The sequence below is a fragment of the Miscanthus floridulus genome, chromosome 17, assembly GCF_019320115.1.
Source record: "Miscanthus floridulus cultivar M001 chromosome 17, ASM1932011v1, whole genome shotgun sequence".
Lineage (NCBI taxonomy): Eukaryota > Viridiplantae > Streptophyta > Magnoliopsida > Poales > Poaceae > Miscanthus > Miscanthus floridulus.
The window spans coordinates 43,051,169-43,069,298 of record NC_089596.1 but is presented as its reverse complement, the minus strand read 5'-3'; the positions used below and the strand labels follow the sequence as shown (position 1 = coordinate 43,069,298).

The 18,130-nt window shown below is 40.1% G+C and overlaps 1 protein-coding gene and 1 long non-coding RNA gene across 2 annotated transcripts; both read right to left on the bottom strand.

The window, feature by feature from the left end:
• Positions 1 to 10,721: 10,721 nt before the first annotated feature.
• Positions 10,722 to 13,205, bottom strand: LOC136515582 (rac-like GTP-binding protein 1). Its single transcript, XM_066509130.1, has 5 exons — positions 13,103 to 13,205; positions 11,351 to 11,419; positions 11,184 to 11,248; positions 11,002 to 11,067; positions 10,722 to 10,862 (listed from the first exon to the last, which is right to left on the bottom strand). The coding sequence occupies exons 1-5, from the start codon at positions 13,203 to 13,205 to the stop codon at positions 10,722 to 10,724; spliced, it is 444 nt and encodes a 147-aa protein (XP_066365227.1).
• Positions 13,206 to 13,252: 47 nt separating this feature from the next.
• LOC136518826 (uncharacterized) lies at positions 13,253 to 15,783 on the bottom strand. Its single transcript, XR_010774619.1, has 3 exons — positions 15,570 to 15,783; positions 14,407 to 14,498; positions 13,253 to 13,680 (listed from the first exon to the last, which is right to left on the bottom strand). It is a non-coding gene; the product is annotated as an uncharacterized lncRNA (long non-coding RNA).
• Positions 15,784 to 18,130: the final 2,347 nt, after the last annotated feature.

Genomic DNA, 18,130 nt, shown 5'->3' with positions numbered 1-18,130 from the left:
AAGGAAACGACAAAACAACACACATGCATATGCAATGCAATACTTGAAAGTAATTCTAGTTGCTTGTCAAGTTTGATCCAAGGTTAAGCTTCTTCACATGCTTTTTGGCGGTTATCTTAACCATGTCAGACAAGCCCTAAATGTATTACAAAAAATTAAACATGTTGTATATTACAGTGCAATGCAAGGGACATCACAAGCTCATTTTTTAGTGAAGTTACTAAAATCAAGCACATTGAGCTCATTCCTCAACCGACAAAAAGTAGCCTCATCTTGCGGTTTTGTGAAGATATCCACCAATTGATCCTCGGTCCTTACACCTTCTAGTGAAATATCATTTTTAGCCACATGATCTCTAAGAATGTGATGGCGGATATCTATGTGCTTGGTGCGAGAGTGTTGAACCGGATTATTAGCAAACTTTACCGCGCTCTCAATGTCACACAAAAGAGATACCTTTTCTAGAACTACACCATAGTTTAGCAAAGTTTGCTTCATGTAAAGTATTTGTGCACAACAAGCACCTGTGGCAGTGTATTATGCTTCGGCGGTGGACAAAGCCACACTATTTTGTTTCTTGGAGGACCATGACATAAGTGATCTACCAAGCAAATGGCACCCTCCAGATGTGCTTTTCCTATCAACTTGGCAACCAACATAATCTGAATTGGAATAGCCAACTAATTAAAATCTAGCTCCTTTGGGATACCAAAGACCAATGCTTGGTGTGTGCTTAAGGTACCTACGGATTCTTTTAACGGCAACCATGTGAGCTTCCTTAGGACTAGCTTGAAATCTAGCACACATACACACGCTAAACATGATGTCAGGCCTAGATGCGGTTAAATATAACAAGCTACCAATCATAGAGTGGTAGAGAGTTTGATCAACCGTTTTACCTCCCTCATTTAGGTCGAGATGTCCATTAGATGACATTGGTGTCTTGATTGGCTTACATTCATCCATATTGAACCTCTTGAGAAGATCCTTGGTATACTTTTCTTGAGAGATGGAAATCCCTTCTCTCATTTGCTTGACTTGAAAACCAAGAAAGAATGTAAGCTCTCCAATCATAGACATCTCGAACTCCTTCGACATCAATTCACCAAACTCTTTGCAATAATCTTCATTTGATGACCCAAAGATGATATCATCAACATATACTTGACAAATAAAGATTTCTCCATCAAGCTTCTTGGCGAATAGTGTGGTGTTGACCTTCCCAATGGTGAAGCCCTTCTCAATAAGAAAATCCTGAAGGCGTTCATACCAAGCTCTTGGGGATTGCTTAAGCCCATATAGCGCATTGAACAACCTATAAACATGATTAGGATATCTAGGGTCTTTAAACCCGGGAGGTTGATCAACATAGACTAGTTCATTTATGAAGCCATTTAAAAATGCACTTTTAACATCCATTTAATATAATTTCATTTCATGATGCGATGCATATGCAAGGAGGATACAAATGGCTTCAAGTCTTGCAACCGGTGCAAAGGTCTCTCCAAAATCCAACCCTTCAACTTGAGAGAACCCCTTTGCAACTAGTCATGCCTTGTTCCTCACTACAACGCCTTGATCATCTTGCTTGTTGTGGAACACCCACTTTGTTCCAATGACTCTTGTACCTTGTGGTCGCTCTTCAAGAGTCCAAACTTCATTGCGAGTGAAGTTGTTCATCTCTTCATGCATGGCATTTATCCAATCCAAATCTTGAAGAGCCTCTTCTACATTCTTAGGTTCAATACAAGAGACAAAAGAGTGATGTTCAATGAATGAAGCAAGCTTTTGAGAGCGAGTCATTACAGCCTTTGAAGGACTCCCTATGATGAGATCTTGTTGATGAGCTTGTAGTAGAGGTGAATTTTCTTCTATCAACCACTTGAGGGGGAGGTTGTGGAGCATCAACATCTTGTGCTTGTGCCATCATTTGATCATGAGAGACATGAGTATCTTCATTTTCTACTCTCCCATCTTTATCACCATCTTGTGGCACATTTGATGAAGAAAGTGGATCAATCACTTGTACATCATCTTCATCATCTTTAGGCTTGATGTCTCCAACCGGAATGTTCTTCATAGCCTCCCTCAATAGTTCATCACCTACATCATCAAGATTCTCATGTGCTCCTTGGGAGCAGTTAGATTCATCAAATTCCACATCATATGTTTCTTCAACCAAGCCGGTGGCATGATTAAATACCCGATATGCTTTGGACTTTGATGAGTAACCAACAAGAAAGCCAATATCACAACATCTTTGAAACTTCCCTAGGTATTGCCGCTTCTTGTAGATGTAGCATTTACAACAAAACAGCTAGAAGAATGAGACATCCGGCTTCTTCTCATTGAGCAACTCATAAGGTGTCTTGCCAAGAAACTTTTGAAGGAATAAGCGGTTGGATGCATAGCATATGGTGTTGATAGCTTCCGCCCATAGAGCTTCGGGTGTATTGTACTCATCAAGCATTGTTCTTGTAAGTTTGATAAGTGTCCGGTTCTTTCTCTCAACTACACCATTTTGTTGAGGAGTGTATGTTGTGGAGACCTCATGCTTGATTCCAACTTCATCACAATAAGCTTCAATGTTTGTGTTGTCAAACTCTTTTCCATTATCACTTCTTATCTTCTTGAACTTCACTTCAAACTCATTTTGTGCTCTCTTGGCAAACTTCTTGAAACATGATGTAACTTCGGTCTTGTCATGAAGGAAGAACACCCATGTATATCTAGAGTAGTCATCAACAATCACAAGACAATAAAGATTTCCTCCCAAACTTTTGTAAGTTGTTGGTCCAAATAAGTCCATGTGAAGGAGCTCTAGCACTCTTGTTGTTGACATGAAAGCTTTTGTTGGATGAGTGTTTGCATCTTGCTTGCTGGCTTGACATGCACTACAAAGCTTGTCCTTCTCAAATTTCACATCCTTCAACCCTCTCACCAACTCATTCTTCATAAGCTCCTTGAGTGAGCTCATCCCAACATGAGCAAGTCTTCTATGCCATAGCCACCCAAGTGATGTTTTGATGAATAGGCATGTCTTCAAGTTAGCATCTTCAAAGGTGAAATCCGCTAGATATAGGTTGTTGTATCTAAATCCCTTGAATATAGCTTGATCATCATCTTTCTTAGATACAATCACTTCCTTCTTAGTAAACAAGCATTGAAAGCCAAGATCACACAATTGACCAACGGATAACAAGTTGAAGCTCAAAGAAGCAACATATAGCACATTTAAGATTGAATGATCATTTGATATTGCCACTTTGCCCAATTCGTTAACTTTGCCCTTTCAATTATAACCAAATGTAATTCTTTCTTGACCAACAACTTCTTCATCTAGTGAGGTGAACATACGAGGATCACCGGTCATATGTTGAGTGCAACCACTATCAATTACCCAATGACTTCCACCGGTATTGTAGTTCACCTACACACAAGAGATCAAGCTTGTTTAGGGACCCAAACTTGTTGAGGGCCCTTGACTTTTTCAACAAGTGACTTTGCAACCCAAATTTTCTTAGGCCTATTCTTGTTGGGAGATCCTAAGAACATGACTTTCATTTTACCACTAGAGTCCTTTCTAAGCATGTAATGAGCATTGAAAGCAAAAGGTCTAGCATGCTTGGGAAAGGATTGTGGTGGTGGAGTTTGACATTCATGGGCAAAGTGACCTTCTTGTCCACACTCAAAACACCTCTCTGGCCTTGGCTTTGGCTTGTGTTGTTGTTGGTGTTGAGCTTGAGCCTTCTTCTCTTGATGTGCCAAGTATTCAATTCCACTTCTATCCATCTTCATGACGGTGTTCATGAGTAGCTCACTTTGAAGATGTTGACCTCTTGTAAACTTGCTCAAGCCGGTCTTGAGATGTTCTTTTTCTAACTTGAGATTCTTGTTCTTTTCTTTGAGTTCATCATGATTTTTTCCTTCTTTAGTCTCTTGTTCTCTTCTTTGAGCATCTCATTCTCAAGAGCTAGATCACTATCATGGTCAAGGTTCTCTATCACAATGGTGTTGGTGGTTGATAGCTTTTCAAGATCTTTCTTGAGCTTCTCATTCTCATTCTTGATCTTGACATACTCATCATAGTTATTGGACTAAACCACTTGCTTGCCTTTGGTACTAGAACCTTGCTCAATGCTCTCAATAATAAAATCAACACATGATGTAGCTATATCAATCTTAACAACATGGTTAGTAGCATCATGTGGTTCATTGGATAATAGCTCATGAGAAACAACAAGATTATCATGATTGATCTTGAGATTTGTATATTATTCTTTTAGCATGTTGTAGCTAGTGATGAGCTCATTATGTATCCTCTCAAGTTTATCATGTTTTTCTTTAAGCTCCTTCTTAGAAGATTTGAGCTCATTGAGTTTGGATGACATAGCTTCATTTTCTTCTCTAAGCTCAACACTAGCTTTTTCCGCTATGTCATATTTAGCTAAAAGTGAATCATTCTTAAGTTCTAGCTTTTCATTTTTAGCTCTTCTCTTTCTAATAATTTTAGTATATTGGTTAAGCAACTTGACAAGATCATCATAAGAAGGTGATTCAAATTCATCATCACTATTACTATCATCATTGCTAGCATGATCATCACCACTACTATCATCATCATTTGATACCTTTCGTTCACCCTTGGCCATAAGGCATAGGTGTGTAGAGGATGATGGTGGTGGTGTCGGTGAAGATGATGAAGAGTCAATCACAATAGCGGCCACCTTCTTGTTCTCACTATCATCATCGGATGAGCAACTTGATGAATCAATATCCGTTAGCCAATCACCGACGATGTATGCCTTGTCATTTTTCTTCTTCTTGTGGAAATCTTTCTTCTTGGCATCCTTCTTGTATGGATTGTTTTTCTTCTTCTCATCATCATCTTCATTGCTTGAGTCATCTTTCTTGCCCTTGTACTTCTTCTTGTATTTGTCTTTCTTTGGTTTGGGGCATTGATGTGCTAGATGACCAAGTGCTCCATAATTATAGCAATCCATCTCGAAGATTGGCTTCCTTCTATTGCTAGTGAAGAACTTCTTCTTTTTGCTATCAAACTTGACACCGTTCTTGTTGAGCTTCTTAAGCATCTTGGCGGTTCTTCTCACCATGAGAGAAAAACTTGCATCATCAATTTCATCATCACTTGAGCTCTCATATTCAACTCTTGCTTTGCCCTTCTCTTGACTAGCCTTGAATGCCAAGTCTTTTTTCTTGGTGGAAGAAGAGCCATCTTGTGGTGTGATGTGCATATACATCTCATGTGCGTTGATCTTTCCCAATATTTGGGTTGGGGTAGCAGTGGAAAGATCACCTTGATGAAGCATGGTCACAATGTGCCCATATTTGTCAATGGGGAGGACACTCAAGATCTTTCTTACAACATCAGATGGTTGCATTTGTGTAAGTCTAAGCCCATTGACTTCCTCTACAAGAATATTTAAGCGTGAATACATCTCATTAGCACTTTCTTTAGGAAGCATCTCAAAAGAATTAAGCTTTTTCATGACAAGATGATAGTGTTCCTCATGCTTACTCTTTGTTCCCTCATGGAGCGCACAAATGTCCGACCATAGTGCATGGGCGTTCTTGTGGTTCCGCACACGATTAAACACATCTTTGCAAAGGACTCTAAAGATGGTGTTTCTAGCCTTTGCATTCCATTTCTCATAATTGACTTCATCATCTTGAAGGTGTGTGAGATCCTTAGGTTTTGGGAAACCTTGAGAGGCGGCTCTAAGAATTCCAATATCTAGAGCTTCTAAGTAAGCCTCCATACAGATTTTCCAATAAGGAAAATTATCTCCCTCAAAGATAGGAGGAGGTCCATCCCCATGGGACATCTTTCTCTAGGCGGTTAAGTCTAAATTCGTGAGCATGAGGCTCTGATACCAATTGAAAGGATCAAGATGCCCAAGAGGAGGGGTGAATATGGCTAATTCTAAAATTCTTTGCAATAATCAAACCCTACACTTAGCCCACTTCACCCCTTGTGCCTAGAATGTGTTCCTATTGTTTTACCGCACAAAAGTTTTACACCCTAGGTTCCAATCCTACTCTAGCATGGTAATTCTAAGAATGTAAAGACAAAAATTGAATTGCTCAAATATAAATGCTTAAAGTAAAGAGAGGAGAATGAACATGACGATGTTTTGCCAAGGTATCGGAGAGTCGCCACTCCCCACTAGTCCTCGTTGGAGTACCTGCGCAAGGGTGTAGCTCTCCCTTGATCTGCGCAAGGATCAAGTGCTCTCTACGGGCTGATTCTTTGACACTCCGCCGCGGTGAATCGCCCACAACCGCTCACAACTTGAGTTGGGTCATCCACAAGCTCCGACGGATGATCACCAAACTCCCAATCACCACCAAGCCGTCTAGGTGATGGCGATCACCAAGAGTAACAAGCACGAACTCTCACTTGACCACAACAAGCCTAATGAGAAGGGTGGATGCACACTTGCTACTCTCCTTGCACTAATGAGGCCTTAATCTTGGATTCTCAAATCTCAATCACTTCACTAGGCTCTTGCTTTCCTTAGCACTCTCAAGGGTGTTTCTCAGCTAAACAAATGGGCAAGAGACCTCCCTTGGATGAATAGAGGAAGTATTTATACCCCTCATTCAAAACGAACCGTTAGGAGGTTGAGTTAGCACTTTGTGGGGTGACCGGATGCTCTGGTCAGGGTGATCAGACGCTCCGGTCAGTTATCCCGCCATAGAGCCGTTAAGTTGTGACCGGACTCTGACCTGCGTCCGGTCAGCACTGACCAGACACGTCCGGTCACAAAAACTGCTCTCTAGAACCTTACTGATGTTGACCGGACGCTGGCACCCAGAGTTCGGTCACTTCGCTGTTCAGCGTCCGATAAGTAACTGGATCCTGACCAGCGTCCGGTCAGCATTGACCGGACGCGTCTGATCAGGAAACTCCCTCTCTAGAGTTGACCGGACGCAGGAACTCAACGTCCGGTCACTTTTGACTCAGCGTCCGGTCGCAACCAGACGGCTCCAGTTGATTAAATAAACTGACCGAACTCACCCTTTAGCGTCCGGTCACAACTAGACCAGCGTCCGGTCAGTCATTTGACCCTCCATTCACTTTCAACTCGAAATCATATGTGAATGAAGTTTGCTCCAATTGATCTTAGGGCTACTCCTGAGCTACATCGTGCTAGATTTGATAAGTGTGCACCACACCTAACCCACTAGACTCACCTAGGTCAAGCTACTAGTCCATACCCCCTTAATAGTACGGCCAAAGGAAAAAAAAGTCCTAAACTACTCTAAGTGTCTCTTCAGCACCAAACGACACTTGGAACTAGTCCATCTTTAACCTTGTCGTCCATCCTTTGAAAACCGAAACGATATCCATCATAGGGCATGACAACCATGATTGCCCAATCAATTGCCATTACCATGACCTAACTTAATTGCCTCTGTAAAACACACGTTAGTCATAGTAATCTCGTATTGTCATTAATCATCGAAACCCAACTAGGGGCCTAGATGCTTTCAAGCAGTCCCTGATAGCATTCTTATAATCAATGTTAGTGGCACTAGAACTTGAGAAAACCACGGGCTTTAACAATACACTTTCTTCATCCTCAAATATATGCATTTCTGACATCAGATTTGTCTACAAATGAAAGCATTCCTAGAGTAACCTTAGTTAAAGGGGCTTTGATTTGTTAGTTTTAGTCCCACGTCATAAATTGATGTCTTTGTATGCCAGTGGGCTCTATGGACCTAAGCTTGGGTCTTAGGGGCACTAGCTCGTGGATATAACGAGATGGGTTAGATTTGCTGCGCACTCTAAAATAATTAGATCAATTCTCAACCTTTCCTACCGGCCTTAGTCTTTTTCCATGTGGCTTAGTTGTTCTAAAAATCCTAGAAATATAATTGTTGATGGAATAGATTGAAGAACAGCATTTTGATGCCCATTGTTCATGGTTTGATTATGTGTGCTTTCAGCAAGAGTCCAACGCCTGAAGCCATGATCAAGATTCAACATGTGCACACAACTGAATGTGATAATTGTGATCATTGATCAATGTCTGTGAACGGATGCTTAACCTTTCGGGACCGATTTGCAGCATACAAATACATGGTTGCAGAACTACGTTCCAGAAATGCTAGTAACTAAACACCAATAATGTCAAGAACATAAGAAAAATAATTCTTCACTAATTTTGTGCGGTTTCAGCCCATGAGTAATACATCTACCCAGTTTCAAAAAAAAAAGCCATCCATCGTCGTCGTTGTTGCTGGCCCCCTTCTCTGGCAGATACTTTGCTGCCGAGCGTGTGTGGGCCTCTTACCTTGCTGATGCTTTGCCGCCAAGGTTGCTTTGATCCTCTCGGGCGGATACTTTGCCGCCGTTGTCGCTGGTTCTTCGAGTTCTCTAGGTGGATGCTTTGTCACCGTGGCCTGGTACGCTCTGTAGGCAGCTTTTGCGTTGATGTATCTTCTCGCAGGTTTGGCTAGTAGGGTATTGGGGTTGTGGGTTCTTCCCTTCGTTGTTCTTTCTCTCTTTTTATGTGTTGGGTAATCTTTGGATTACCTGAGTTAGTTGTAACCTGTTCAACTCTACTTCTTCTTAATGAAATACGTGTCAAAAGGACACGCTTGCGAAAAAAAAGCCATCCATTTCCAACCTGATTGAAACGGATCAGATATGACATCTTCGGCAAATGCAGTCCGTGCTGCATTTCAAACTTTTCACCTATTTTTCAGATTATTCAGCAGTGACAATAATGCCGCTGGTTACACATCTCGTAAATGTAAAGTGAGGACATGCATCTCTGACGATGAATAGTAAAAACTGAAATTGATAGTCTACATTAACTTCTTTTCTCCCAGTGCGACCATAACGATTAATGGGCATTTAGCGACAGCAGTTTTAGGAAACAAAACATGCATAGAAGGGTCACTTCACACTTTGCTGAAACTACTAAATAGCCCACCATTCATATTAATGGAGGTACAACTCGTAGGGAATGTAGAAACTAGAACCTTCCTTCATTTTTCACAGCTGGAGAACGCAAAAGGGCTCTCTATCGGAAGGTAGAAGAGAACCAGAAGTTCCCAGTGGCTGCCTTGGGAACTATTCATTCATAGAGCTGACGCCATCTGGCAAATCCAGTACAACAATTGCAGAAGAGTCTGTGCTTTACCATGTGAAACGTGCACTTCCACAGAGGTATCTTCTGCACAATCATCCGAGAAGTGTTAAAACATTGAAATACCTTGTGATAACAGCATGATTTACAAATGATGATCTCCTAGAACATAGCCATTTACTTGAGTCGAACCGTAATATTTTCCTTTTTTGATCCATGGTATTAAGAGGAATGAAGGTCGATTTATGTACTCCCTCCATCTCAAATTAAATCAACTTCTCGAGTTGCCCTAAGTCAAACTATTTTATGTTTATAGAAAGAGCACCAATATTTAAGACAGTCCTTGGTTTCATGAATGTTGTTACTTTTTTCTATAAAGCTCGTCAAACTTAAGATAGTTTGACTTAGGATGATTCTAGGAATTGATTTATTTTGAGGGAGGTAGTATGTTTAACTTAGTGCCCCTAATTTTATTGGATAATTCTACCTTCTACAGTTTCCCTTTTTTTATGAAGCATTCACTCCTAGTATACATAAAGTACATTTCTTGTAAAATGCTTATATACATAATTGGGAAAAAATCAATAAAGACTGTAAAATACAAAAGCAGGCTATATATAGAGGATTGCAATTTTTTTGTATAGGTTAAAAACAAAGTTCAGAAAAATTAGTGAATGTAACCTTTTTTTTGCTCCACTCTGTACCGTTTTCTTTTGTTTTTGTTTCATCTAGTATGTAGAGTTGTATGTAAGGAGCATTTGCATAGATAATAGTACTATAAAAGATAGCGATTTCAAACAGGACTTGAGAAGTGACAAGAGCTCTTAGTGAAGAAACTTGCAATCAATAACATGATAAGGTAGTTCAAAACATGTCGAGTATTTTTGTTCTCTAAAAATATATTTGAATAATCGTCGTCGATTTGGTTTGAAGATAACGCATGAATTGCTCAAATAAGCCACAATGGCTGGTGCAAGTTCTTAAACAAAACCTGTAGTGTCCATATCACAACACAAAGGTAAGATGTGCCTGAATCCTGATGTAGATTGTCTTACAAATTTCCCAAATTTTTATATGCAGGGAAGGAAAAAATGCCTAACACTAATTGAATGCCCAATTGTCTAGGTGTAAATTTGAGACTCAGCGATGCTACATTCAAAACTGTAAACATGAGATGTACTATGCCCTAATTTAAAATTCTGAAGTCACATGGGTTTGGTTTTAAATATTCTGTCCTTGACCAACCCAGCAATAGAATATTCATGATAAATCCTCCACGTTGTTAGCACAATGGATCCACCAAAATTTAATTCATACCGTGCAAATTTCTATGTACAGCGAAAGATAATACTTTGACAGAGATCAGTCCATGATCACAGCTTACCTCACAGACTGATTTGAACTTGTCTTCATTTTCTTCCTGGGCCCAGTTTGGTTACCCAAAAATTTTGCAAAATTTTTCACATTCCCCGTCACATCGAATCTTTGGACGCATGCATGAAGCATTAAATATAAATAAAAAATAAAACTAATTACGCAGTTTAGACGAAATCCACGAGACGAATCTTTTAAGCCTAATTAGACTATGTTTGGACACTATTTACCAAATAACAACGAAAATGCTACAGTATCCATTTCGCCAAAATTTTTGCAACTAAACAAGGCCCTGGTGACTTCTCTTCTCCTTGGTGGTTGCAGCACTACTTTAATTGCAGCGTCGAACACAGCCTTTATGTTCTGTTTTCAGATGATTAAAACTCATTATTAATCTTTCCTGAAGTTCTTGACAACGTATGTTTATTTGGAGAGGATGTCACAAGGGAGAACCAGATATTGTCAGGCTGTAAAGTGTAAACTGTAATGAGCAGAAACATACCCTCTGTGTCTTTGAGCTGCATTCTATGTACGCCACAGCACCTATCTGCTTTCTGAGCTCTTCTCCCTAGCGTTATAAGAGAATAATGTTATCAGTTGCAGTGACTGCTGTGCCCCTTTGAGTTCTTAAGAAAAAATTTCCTAAATTGATTGAATGATGATTCCATTCTTTGGTCATATTACCTGTTCGGTAGAGATGATGGAAGCAGCAGAATGGTCAGCAAGGTAAGATCTGTCTTCACGGAGATCTGCAGTGGCAGAAAGTTTGAACTGAGAAGATCTGTCTTCGCCTGGATAAATACATAACTATTATGTTTGGATTGTTTAGGCTATAATGGTATCAACCTTACCTAGTTTGGTTCCAACAAGAACTACCGGAACACTAGGTGAAAATCGGCGAAGCTCTGGCATCCACTGTACTAAAGGACGCTGGTTCTCAGTACTCAATTATTATTGTATGACAATCTAAACTGATACATCCATGTAACAAGTCCCAAGGGTTGTGAACTATGGTCGTCTGTTATTGAAATGCTTCCTTCAGGAATATAGATAAATTCGAGCAATACAATAGAAACCAAAACATATATCACGAGTCCAAGATGCCATTGCCTTCCTACAAAGTTCAATCATCAGCTATGGGTTTAAGGCGTTAACATTACTTCCAGAGCGCAAACTGTAAAATAAAAATAACTGATTTGTGTTGAAATATACCATACTCGAATGCAACAAATCATCACCCCCAATAAAGAACTCTGCAGGATTCCAGTGAGTCAAGAACTCTTAATTGCGGTTGTACCGATCCCCAACTGTCTACATAGGTTTCAGTTTAAATTTTCGCCCTGAACTATTCTCATTAGCTTCTTCAAGACGTTCAAGTTGACGCAATATTTTGTTGTTTATTAGTTTCAAGTTTGAACACGGCTGCCTGTAGAGTGTAGATCTTGTAAGTGCACGGACACTGCTGAGGACCTTACTACGTGCAAGGAGGCTTAGAATTGTTCAAGAACGTCTTTTCTTATAAGTGCACGGACACCTTATCATCATTTACTTGAACTCGATGTCTTGTGGATTGAATCGCACACCGTAGTTAGGAACATGTAGCGAGACATTAGTGCTAATCAGCCAAGGTGGTGGCACCTGGCATGTTTCGTTCTGCCTTTGAGGCTTTGGACACGCGAATCCGTTCTTCTTTGGCCCCTCTCTCGTCAGATCCAAGCTTTTGTACGCTTCCCAGTTCGCTCCACGTGATTGTGCCTGTGCGTGCGACTATTCTAGTAGCGTTCTTTTGTTTTGTAGAGGCGCCATTTGGGTTGGTAAGCGGCACACGTGTGGCCGTAAAAGAACTCGTACAGTAAACAATGCTCGTTCTCAGCTTGGACAACGTGTTTATATACTTGTAAAATGGAAAGTTTAATTTTCACAAATGTATGCTAATGATAGTATTTCCGGTCATAATTAGACATGGTTTACAAAAATAATTAATGGGAGTACATTAATAATAAGTCATTCCTGCCCCCTCTCTTCTTTTGCCACATAACGTCAAGAGTAAGAGTAAGATGAACAAACAAAGCGCGCGCTATTAGGACATGATTGATACACATGACTAGTTATTAGTTGAGATAAAAATTAGTCGAAATTAGTTATGGTTGCTAGCTAGTTGGCTAACAACTGGCAGTTGAAGACTTGGCTAAAAAAAATTAATCCACTTATTAGCTCTCTCGTTTAGATACACTAGAGCTAATTTGAGCTAAAATTAGCTAGCTAAAGATTACTTCATGGTATCTAAACATGTCCTTAGTTGCATCACTAAGACCTAGATGTCCACCACGTTTACCATCAATCTACTAAGACAAATGCTTTAATTAACTCAAGAACTTATACAGAATTAAGCATTGCAAAGGTATAGGTATAATACCTGTTGTAACTAGAACAGAGTCATAACCAAATATGGTTACACAATGAGGTATATACTAGAACATAGTCATAACCAAATATGATTATACAATGAGGTATATACGCATTGCTATCCAATCAAGTAAAGAAGTGGTGGGAGATTTTGGGCACGAATTGGCGAGTCTTGAGAGGATGGGAGAAATATGAACAAATTTCACTAAAAAGATGTGGCTGCTCCTCGTCTCTCCTCTGCTCCTCGGTGTTCTTGTTGACAGTAACTAGGACGTCCGGCGCGCTCCGCCGCGCCCGCATAGGCTGAGCGCTGGTAATAACACGTTGTAGCCTCTTTTCTTGTTTTCTCTGTGTTCGGTGACTGGACCTTTTTTTTTGAAACAATTCAGTGACCGGGTCTGAAACTAACAATTCCAGAGTATATGTGAAGCCTATATCTAAAACACCAAAAATTTTGGACAAAATTAGACACTGCTTAGAAGATTTTATACAGCAAGCATAAGCTTAGAAACACAGCAGAAGGCTCACTAAATGTTATACTGAAATAAGTATACACACACAAAAGGTTGGTATTTTGACATTCCAACATGGTGCACACCTAAGGTTATGTTCTCTCATAAGCAAACAGTAATGGCACACTTCACTTTTGTTTTCATCTAAGAAGAAATAGCATCTCTCCTTTTGAAAAGCCTGATTTTTTTGGCTTCGTTCTTCTGCTCGCTTTAGATAATAGGAGGCGCTCGAAGACTACAGGTCACTATGCCAGCTGAACCACCTGCAGATTAATTCCAGAGGCATAACTCAGTTGTTCAGAACTCAACTGCAAAAAGAATAGCATGTGCTTTGAGCCTGTAGGATATAACTATAGACATGGAAGCAAAAGAGTAGCAGGTAGCCTGTGCTACGAAAACAATCACAGGCATGCACAGGTGTGTGTAAACAGAAAGGAAGGGAGTATAAATGTATACATGTGTATTTGTCATGCTTTGTGCTTTTTAATTCTAAAAGCCTGTTCGCTTGCTCGTATACGATCGTGGATTATAAGCTGGAACAATATTTTTCTCTCACACCAAACTAGCCAGTAGTAAATAATCTACGATCGTTTAAGCCAAAACCGTCTGTGCCAACAAATATAAAACAAATACCATCTAATCAGGCAAGGTTATCAACTGTCATTTTTAACATGCATATTCAAAAAATAAAATTCAAATCAATCAACTGTCTGTGTGGTCAGGATTAGAAAGAAATAACCACGAAAGTAAACGGCAATCCCCTGGATGAACCCAAAAATTCAATTCACCTAATCGACAGTGTGGCTTAGCTACATTTCATCAGTAGAAGCCAAAAGGGAAAGTATAAGCTGCTATATTCATCAAGCGAACATCATATGTTCTCCAACAACATAATAGTTTATTCATCCAGCGAAATGATACATGGTTTCTCCAAGAAAGGGATATAGTGTAGTTAATCAGAAAATTGAATAAAGGGTATGAACAACCACCTGTACCACTAAGGACAGGGAGCACAATATAGCTGAGGTAGTCAAGAAGCAAAGATGAAAGAAACAACTGATGTGCGCAGGTGGAACCAAACCTGAGCAAAAAGATCTGAGATCAAAGAAAGCACAGGCAGGACTGCACATTTGAGCATGTTGTAGTTGACAGATTTATCTGGGCATAACTCAGTCCTATATGAGATACGCCATTAGCAATGGTAAAACCAATGGACTGTGAAAAGACAACATATGGAAGGAATGGACAATACAGAAGCACTGTATAAACAAATTTTGTTATCTAAAAAAGGGGGAAATCGAGGTTGCAAAGAGTAGTGAACATATTTTCATTATTTAATCTGCATTGTTGACTACATCATGAGAAATATTAGTTTGTTACAAAACACTCAGATCTATAATCTTAACAGGAGACAAAACATATAGGCTAGCCGGGTCCAGGTGGCCCTTGGCCACTTTACTGAACAAAAGGGGAAACAACCAAACTTTACCTCCTTAATAAGAGGTGTACAATGTTTTAGATAAGGTAATGTTCTGCTGCTCAAATGAGCTATACATGTCTAGTGCTACACCCTGCTGAAATAAATGTTTGAAGTCCGACAAACATGACTATAAATTGTCAAGTATTAGGATGGCAAAAACCTTGGCTCACACGAAAGAATATGTAAGCTCTGACAAAGCAAGATAGAAGATAAAACAACGTATTTGTTGACATTTTTCATGATTGTGAAGTGTCATCACCCAAAAGAGCAATGAATAGTACAAAAGTTATGGACCACAAAATAAGCACAAAGATTAAAATTCCTGAAAGCCTAGATCTTCATTCTTGAAACATCAAAATATTTTAACTCAGTTCATACATGTAGCTTAAATATAAAATATCAGATGACTAAATGGCCTGTTGTAACAACAAAAATGGCTAAAAACAAAGAGGAAATAGATTTTAATTCAGTTCGTATATGTCAGATACACACACACACACTAAGGATATCTGATACCATTGGGCAACATGTATGCCACTATTACAGTGCTAACATTGGTCAGAATCATAAAGAAACCTTCAATCATTAGAAATTTGGAACATGTCAAATAGATTATGTTGTAGAATATTCAATAAGGATGCCAGCAACAGGAAAAAAAGCAATGCTAGTTACCTGCCAGCATAACTGTTTGAAGCCTGTGAACCTGGAGCTACACATAGTGACATAGTTCATCTCTGCTAACAAAGAAGAAGATTTTTTTTATCACAACAAAGAAGAAGATATGCTTTAAGGAAACAGTTTCAGTGGCACCAGTAACTACCATAAGCATGAAAAAATAGCCAAATAGCACAAGCATGGAACAACATCTAACTGGCATAATCATGAAGAAAATGTATGTATATATATATATATATATATATATATATATATATATATATATATATATATATATATATATATATTACATGACTAATATGATACTGGACCCCTAAATTTAGTGAACCAATGTTCATAAGAAATCGTACGAATTAAGAAAATAGTACAACAACAACAACAACAAAGCCTTTAAGTTTCAAACAAGTTGGGGTAGGCTAGAGTTGAAACCTAACAGAAGCCATCAAGGTTCAGGCACGTGAATAGCTGTTTTCCAAGCAGTCCTATTTAAGGCTAAGTCTTTGGGTATATTCCATCCTTTCAAGTCTCCTTTTATTGCCTCTACCCAAGTCAACTTTGGTCTTCTTCTGCCTCTCTTCACGTTACTATCCTGGTTTAGGATTCCACTATGCACCGGTGCCTCTCGAGGTCTCTGTTGGACATGTCCAAACCATCTCAACCGGTGTTGGACAAGCTTTTCTTCAATTGGTGCTACCCCTAATCTATCACGTATATCATCATTCCGAACTCGATCCCTTCTCGTATGACCGCAAATCCAACGCAACATACGCATTTCTGCGACACTTATCTGTTGAACATGTCGTCTTTTCGTAGGCCAACATTCTGCACCATACAACATAGTAGGTCTAATCGCCGTCCTATAAAACTTGCCTTTTAGCTTCTGTGGTACCCTTTTGTCATATAGGACACTAGATGCTTGGCACCACTTCTCCACCCTGCTTTGATTCTATGGCTAACATCTTCATCAATATCCCCGTCTCTCTATAGCATTGGCATTCAACGCTTAATGAGGTGTTATGGGTGTATAGGATGGTCTGTCAGGGATCGATTAAAGCATCACCTTATGAACTTGTGTATGGTCATAATGCGGTCCTTCTGTGGGAAGTTCAAACTAGATCGAGGTGTGTCACACTGCAAAATGATTTGTCAGCCAAAGTTTACAAGCATCTTATGATGGATGACTTAGAAGACTTAAGTTGTCATTGACTGCGTGCTCTTAAAAATATCGAAGCCAATAAACTAAGGATTGCGAAGTATTACAATAAGAAGGTCAAGAGCAAGCAATTTTCTTAAGGGGACTTGGTCTGGAAGGTGAAATTACCGATTGGATCAAGAGACAGCAAGTTCGGCAAGTGGTCACCTAATTGGGAAGGACCTTATCGGATCAAACGTTGTGCACCTGGCAATGTTTATATTTTAGAAACACTAGGAGGAGAAGATGAGTTTGACAGAGCAATCAATAGAAAATATCTAAAGAAATATTATCCTAGCGTTTTGATTAGTATTTGATAGCCGATTTGTTCGGTCATCGGCTCTAATAGCCGATACCAGAAGGGTATCGCCTCTAGTTCAAAATAAACCCGAAGGGGATAAAAGCCGGTACGATATGTATCGCCTATAGAGCAAGAACAAACACAGATTGGTATGTGAAGTATGAGTACAGGGCAAAAGAGAAACCACTTAAAATGAAGAGATTGTTTGCTAGCTTCTCCTATTACAAGCTAAAGGCCAAAAAACACTTTATTTACTATGTCTTCGGCCTAGGAAGCAAGGGCTACGGAGTTGGCGGCCTTGAAGAAATCCTTGACCAGGCGCTCATGATCCTCAGGGTGTTCGGTGGCTAGAAAACCATGGGGAAGAAGTCAAAGCTCATGGCCAGAGCGAGCTTGCGCAACAGCCAATGCCATGGCAGCACCATGACGAACACCGTGAAGGGCAACCTCTCTGATTAGTTTGGGACGTCATACAAGCTAACCACTAGCATGGCACCCTAGGCGTTGACTAATCCTGCCACGTACTCTGTAGCTGATCGAAGGCTTTCCAACTAGGCCGATAGATCTAGAAAGATTCGAGGAAGGGATAATCAAGATCTTGAAGACAAAACTAAGAAGAAACAGAAAACTATGGTAGGCACCTCACCCATAATTCTGGCCTCGGCCTCGGCCAACCTGTCCTCCACCTGGTCAGCAGATCTGCCCCTTAGGGCATCTTGATGGATGGCGGCCGCAACCCCTGGAGTTTCCTGATTGGCCTCCGATGGATCGGATTCAGAGGGTGGTCGGCGCTGAACCAAAGTGGTCAAAGCCGATTCCACGACGGAGAGGCAGTCGGTGAGCTTCTGGCCAACCTGATCGATGGATGCGATCAGATCATCGTTGTTGATCTGCTTCCTCAGGTAGTGGGGGAGCAAGCAGCGAATTATTGATGAAGACGACCTCGGAGGTTGAGTGGAGTCGACCCTATGCTCCGAGATGATGGGAGCATCTTGCTGCATGTTCAGATGAAGGTCCATCCACTCAAGATCACGGGTTGCATCCTCCTAATGATGAAGACGCTGG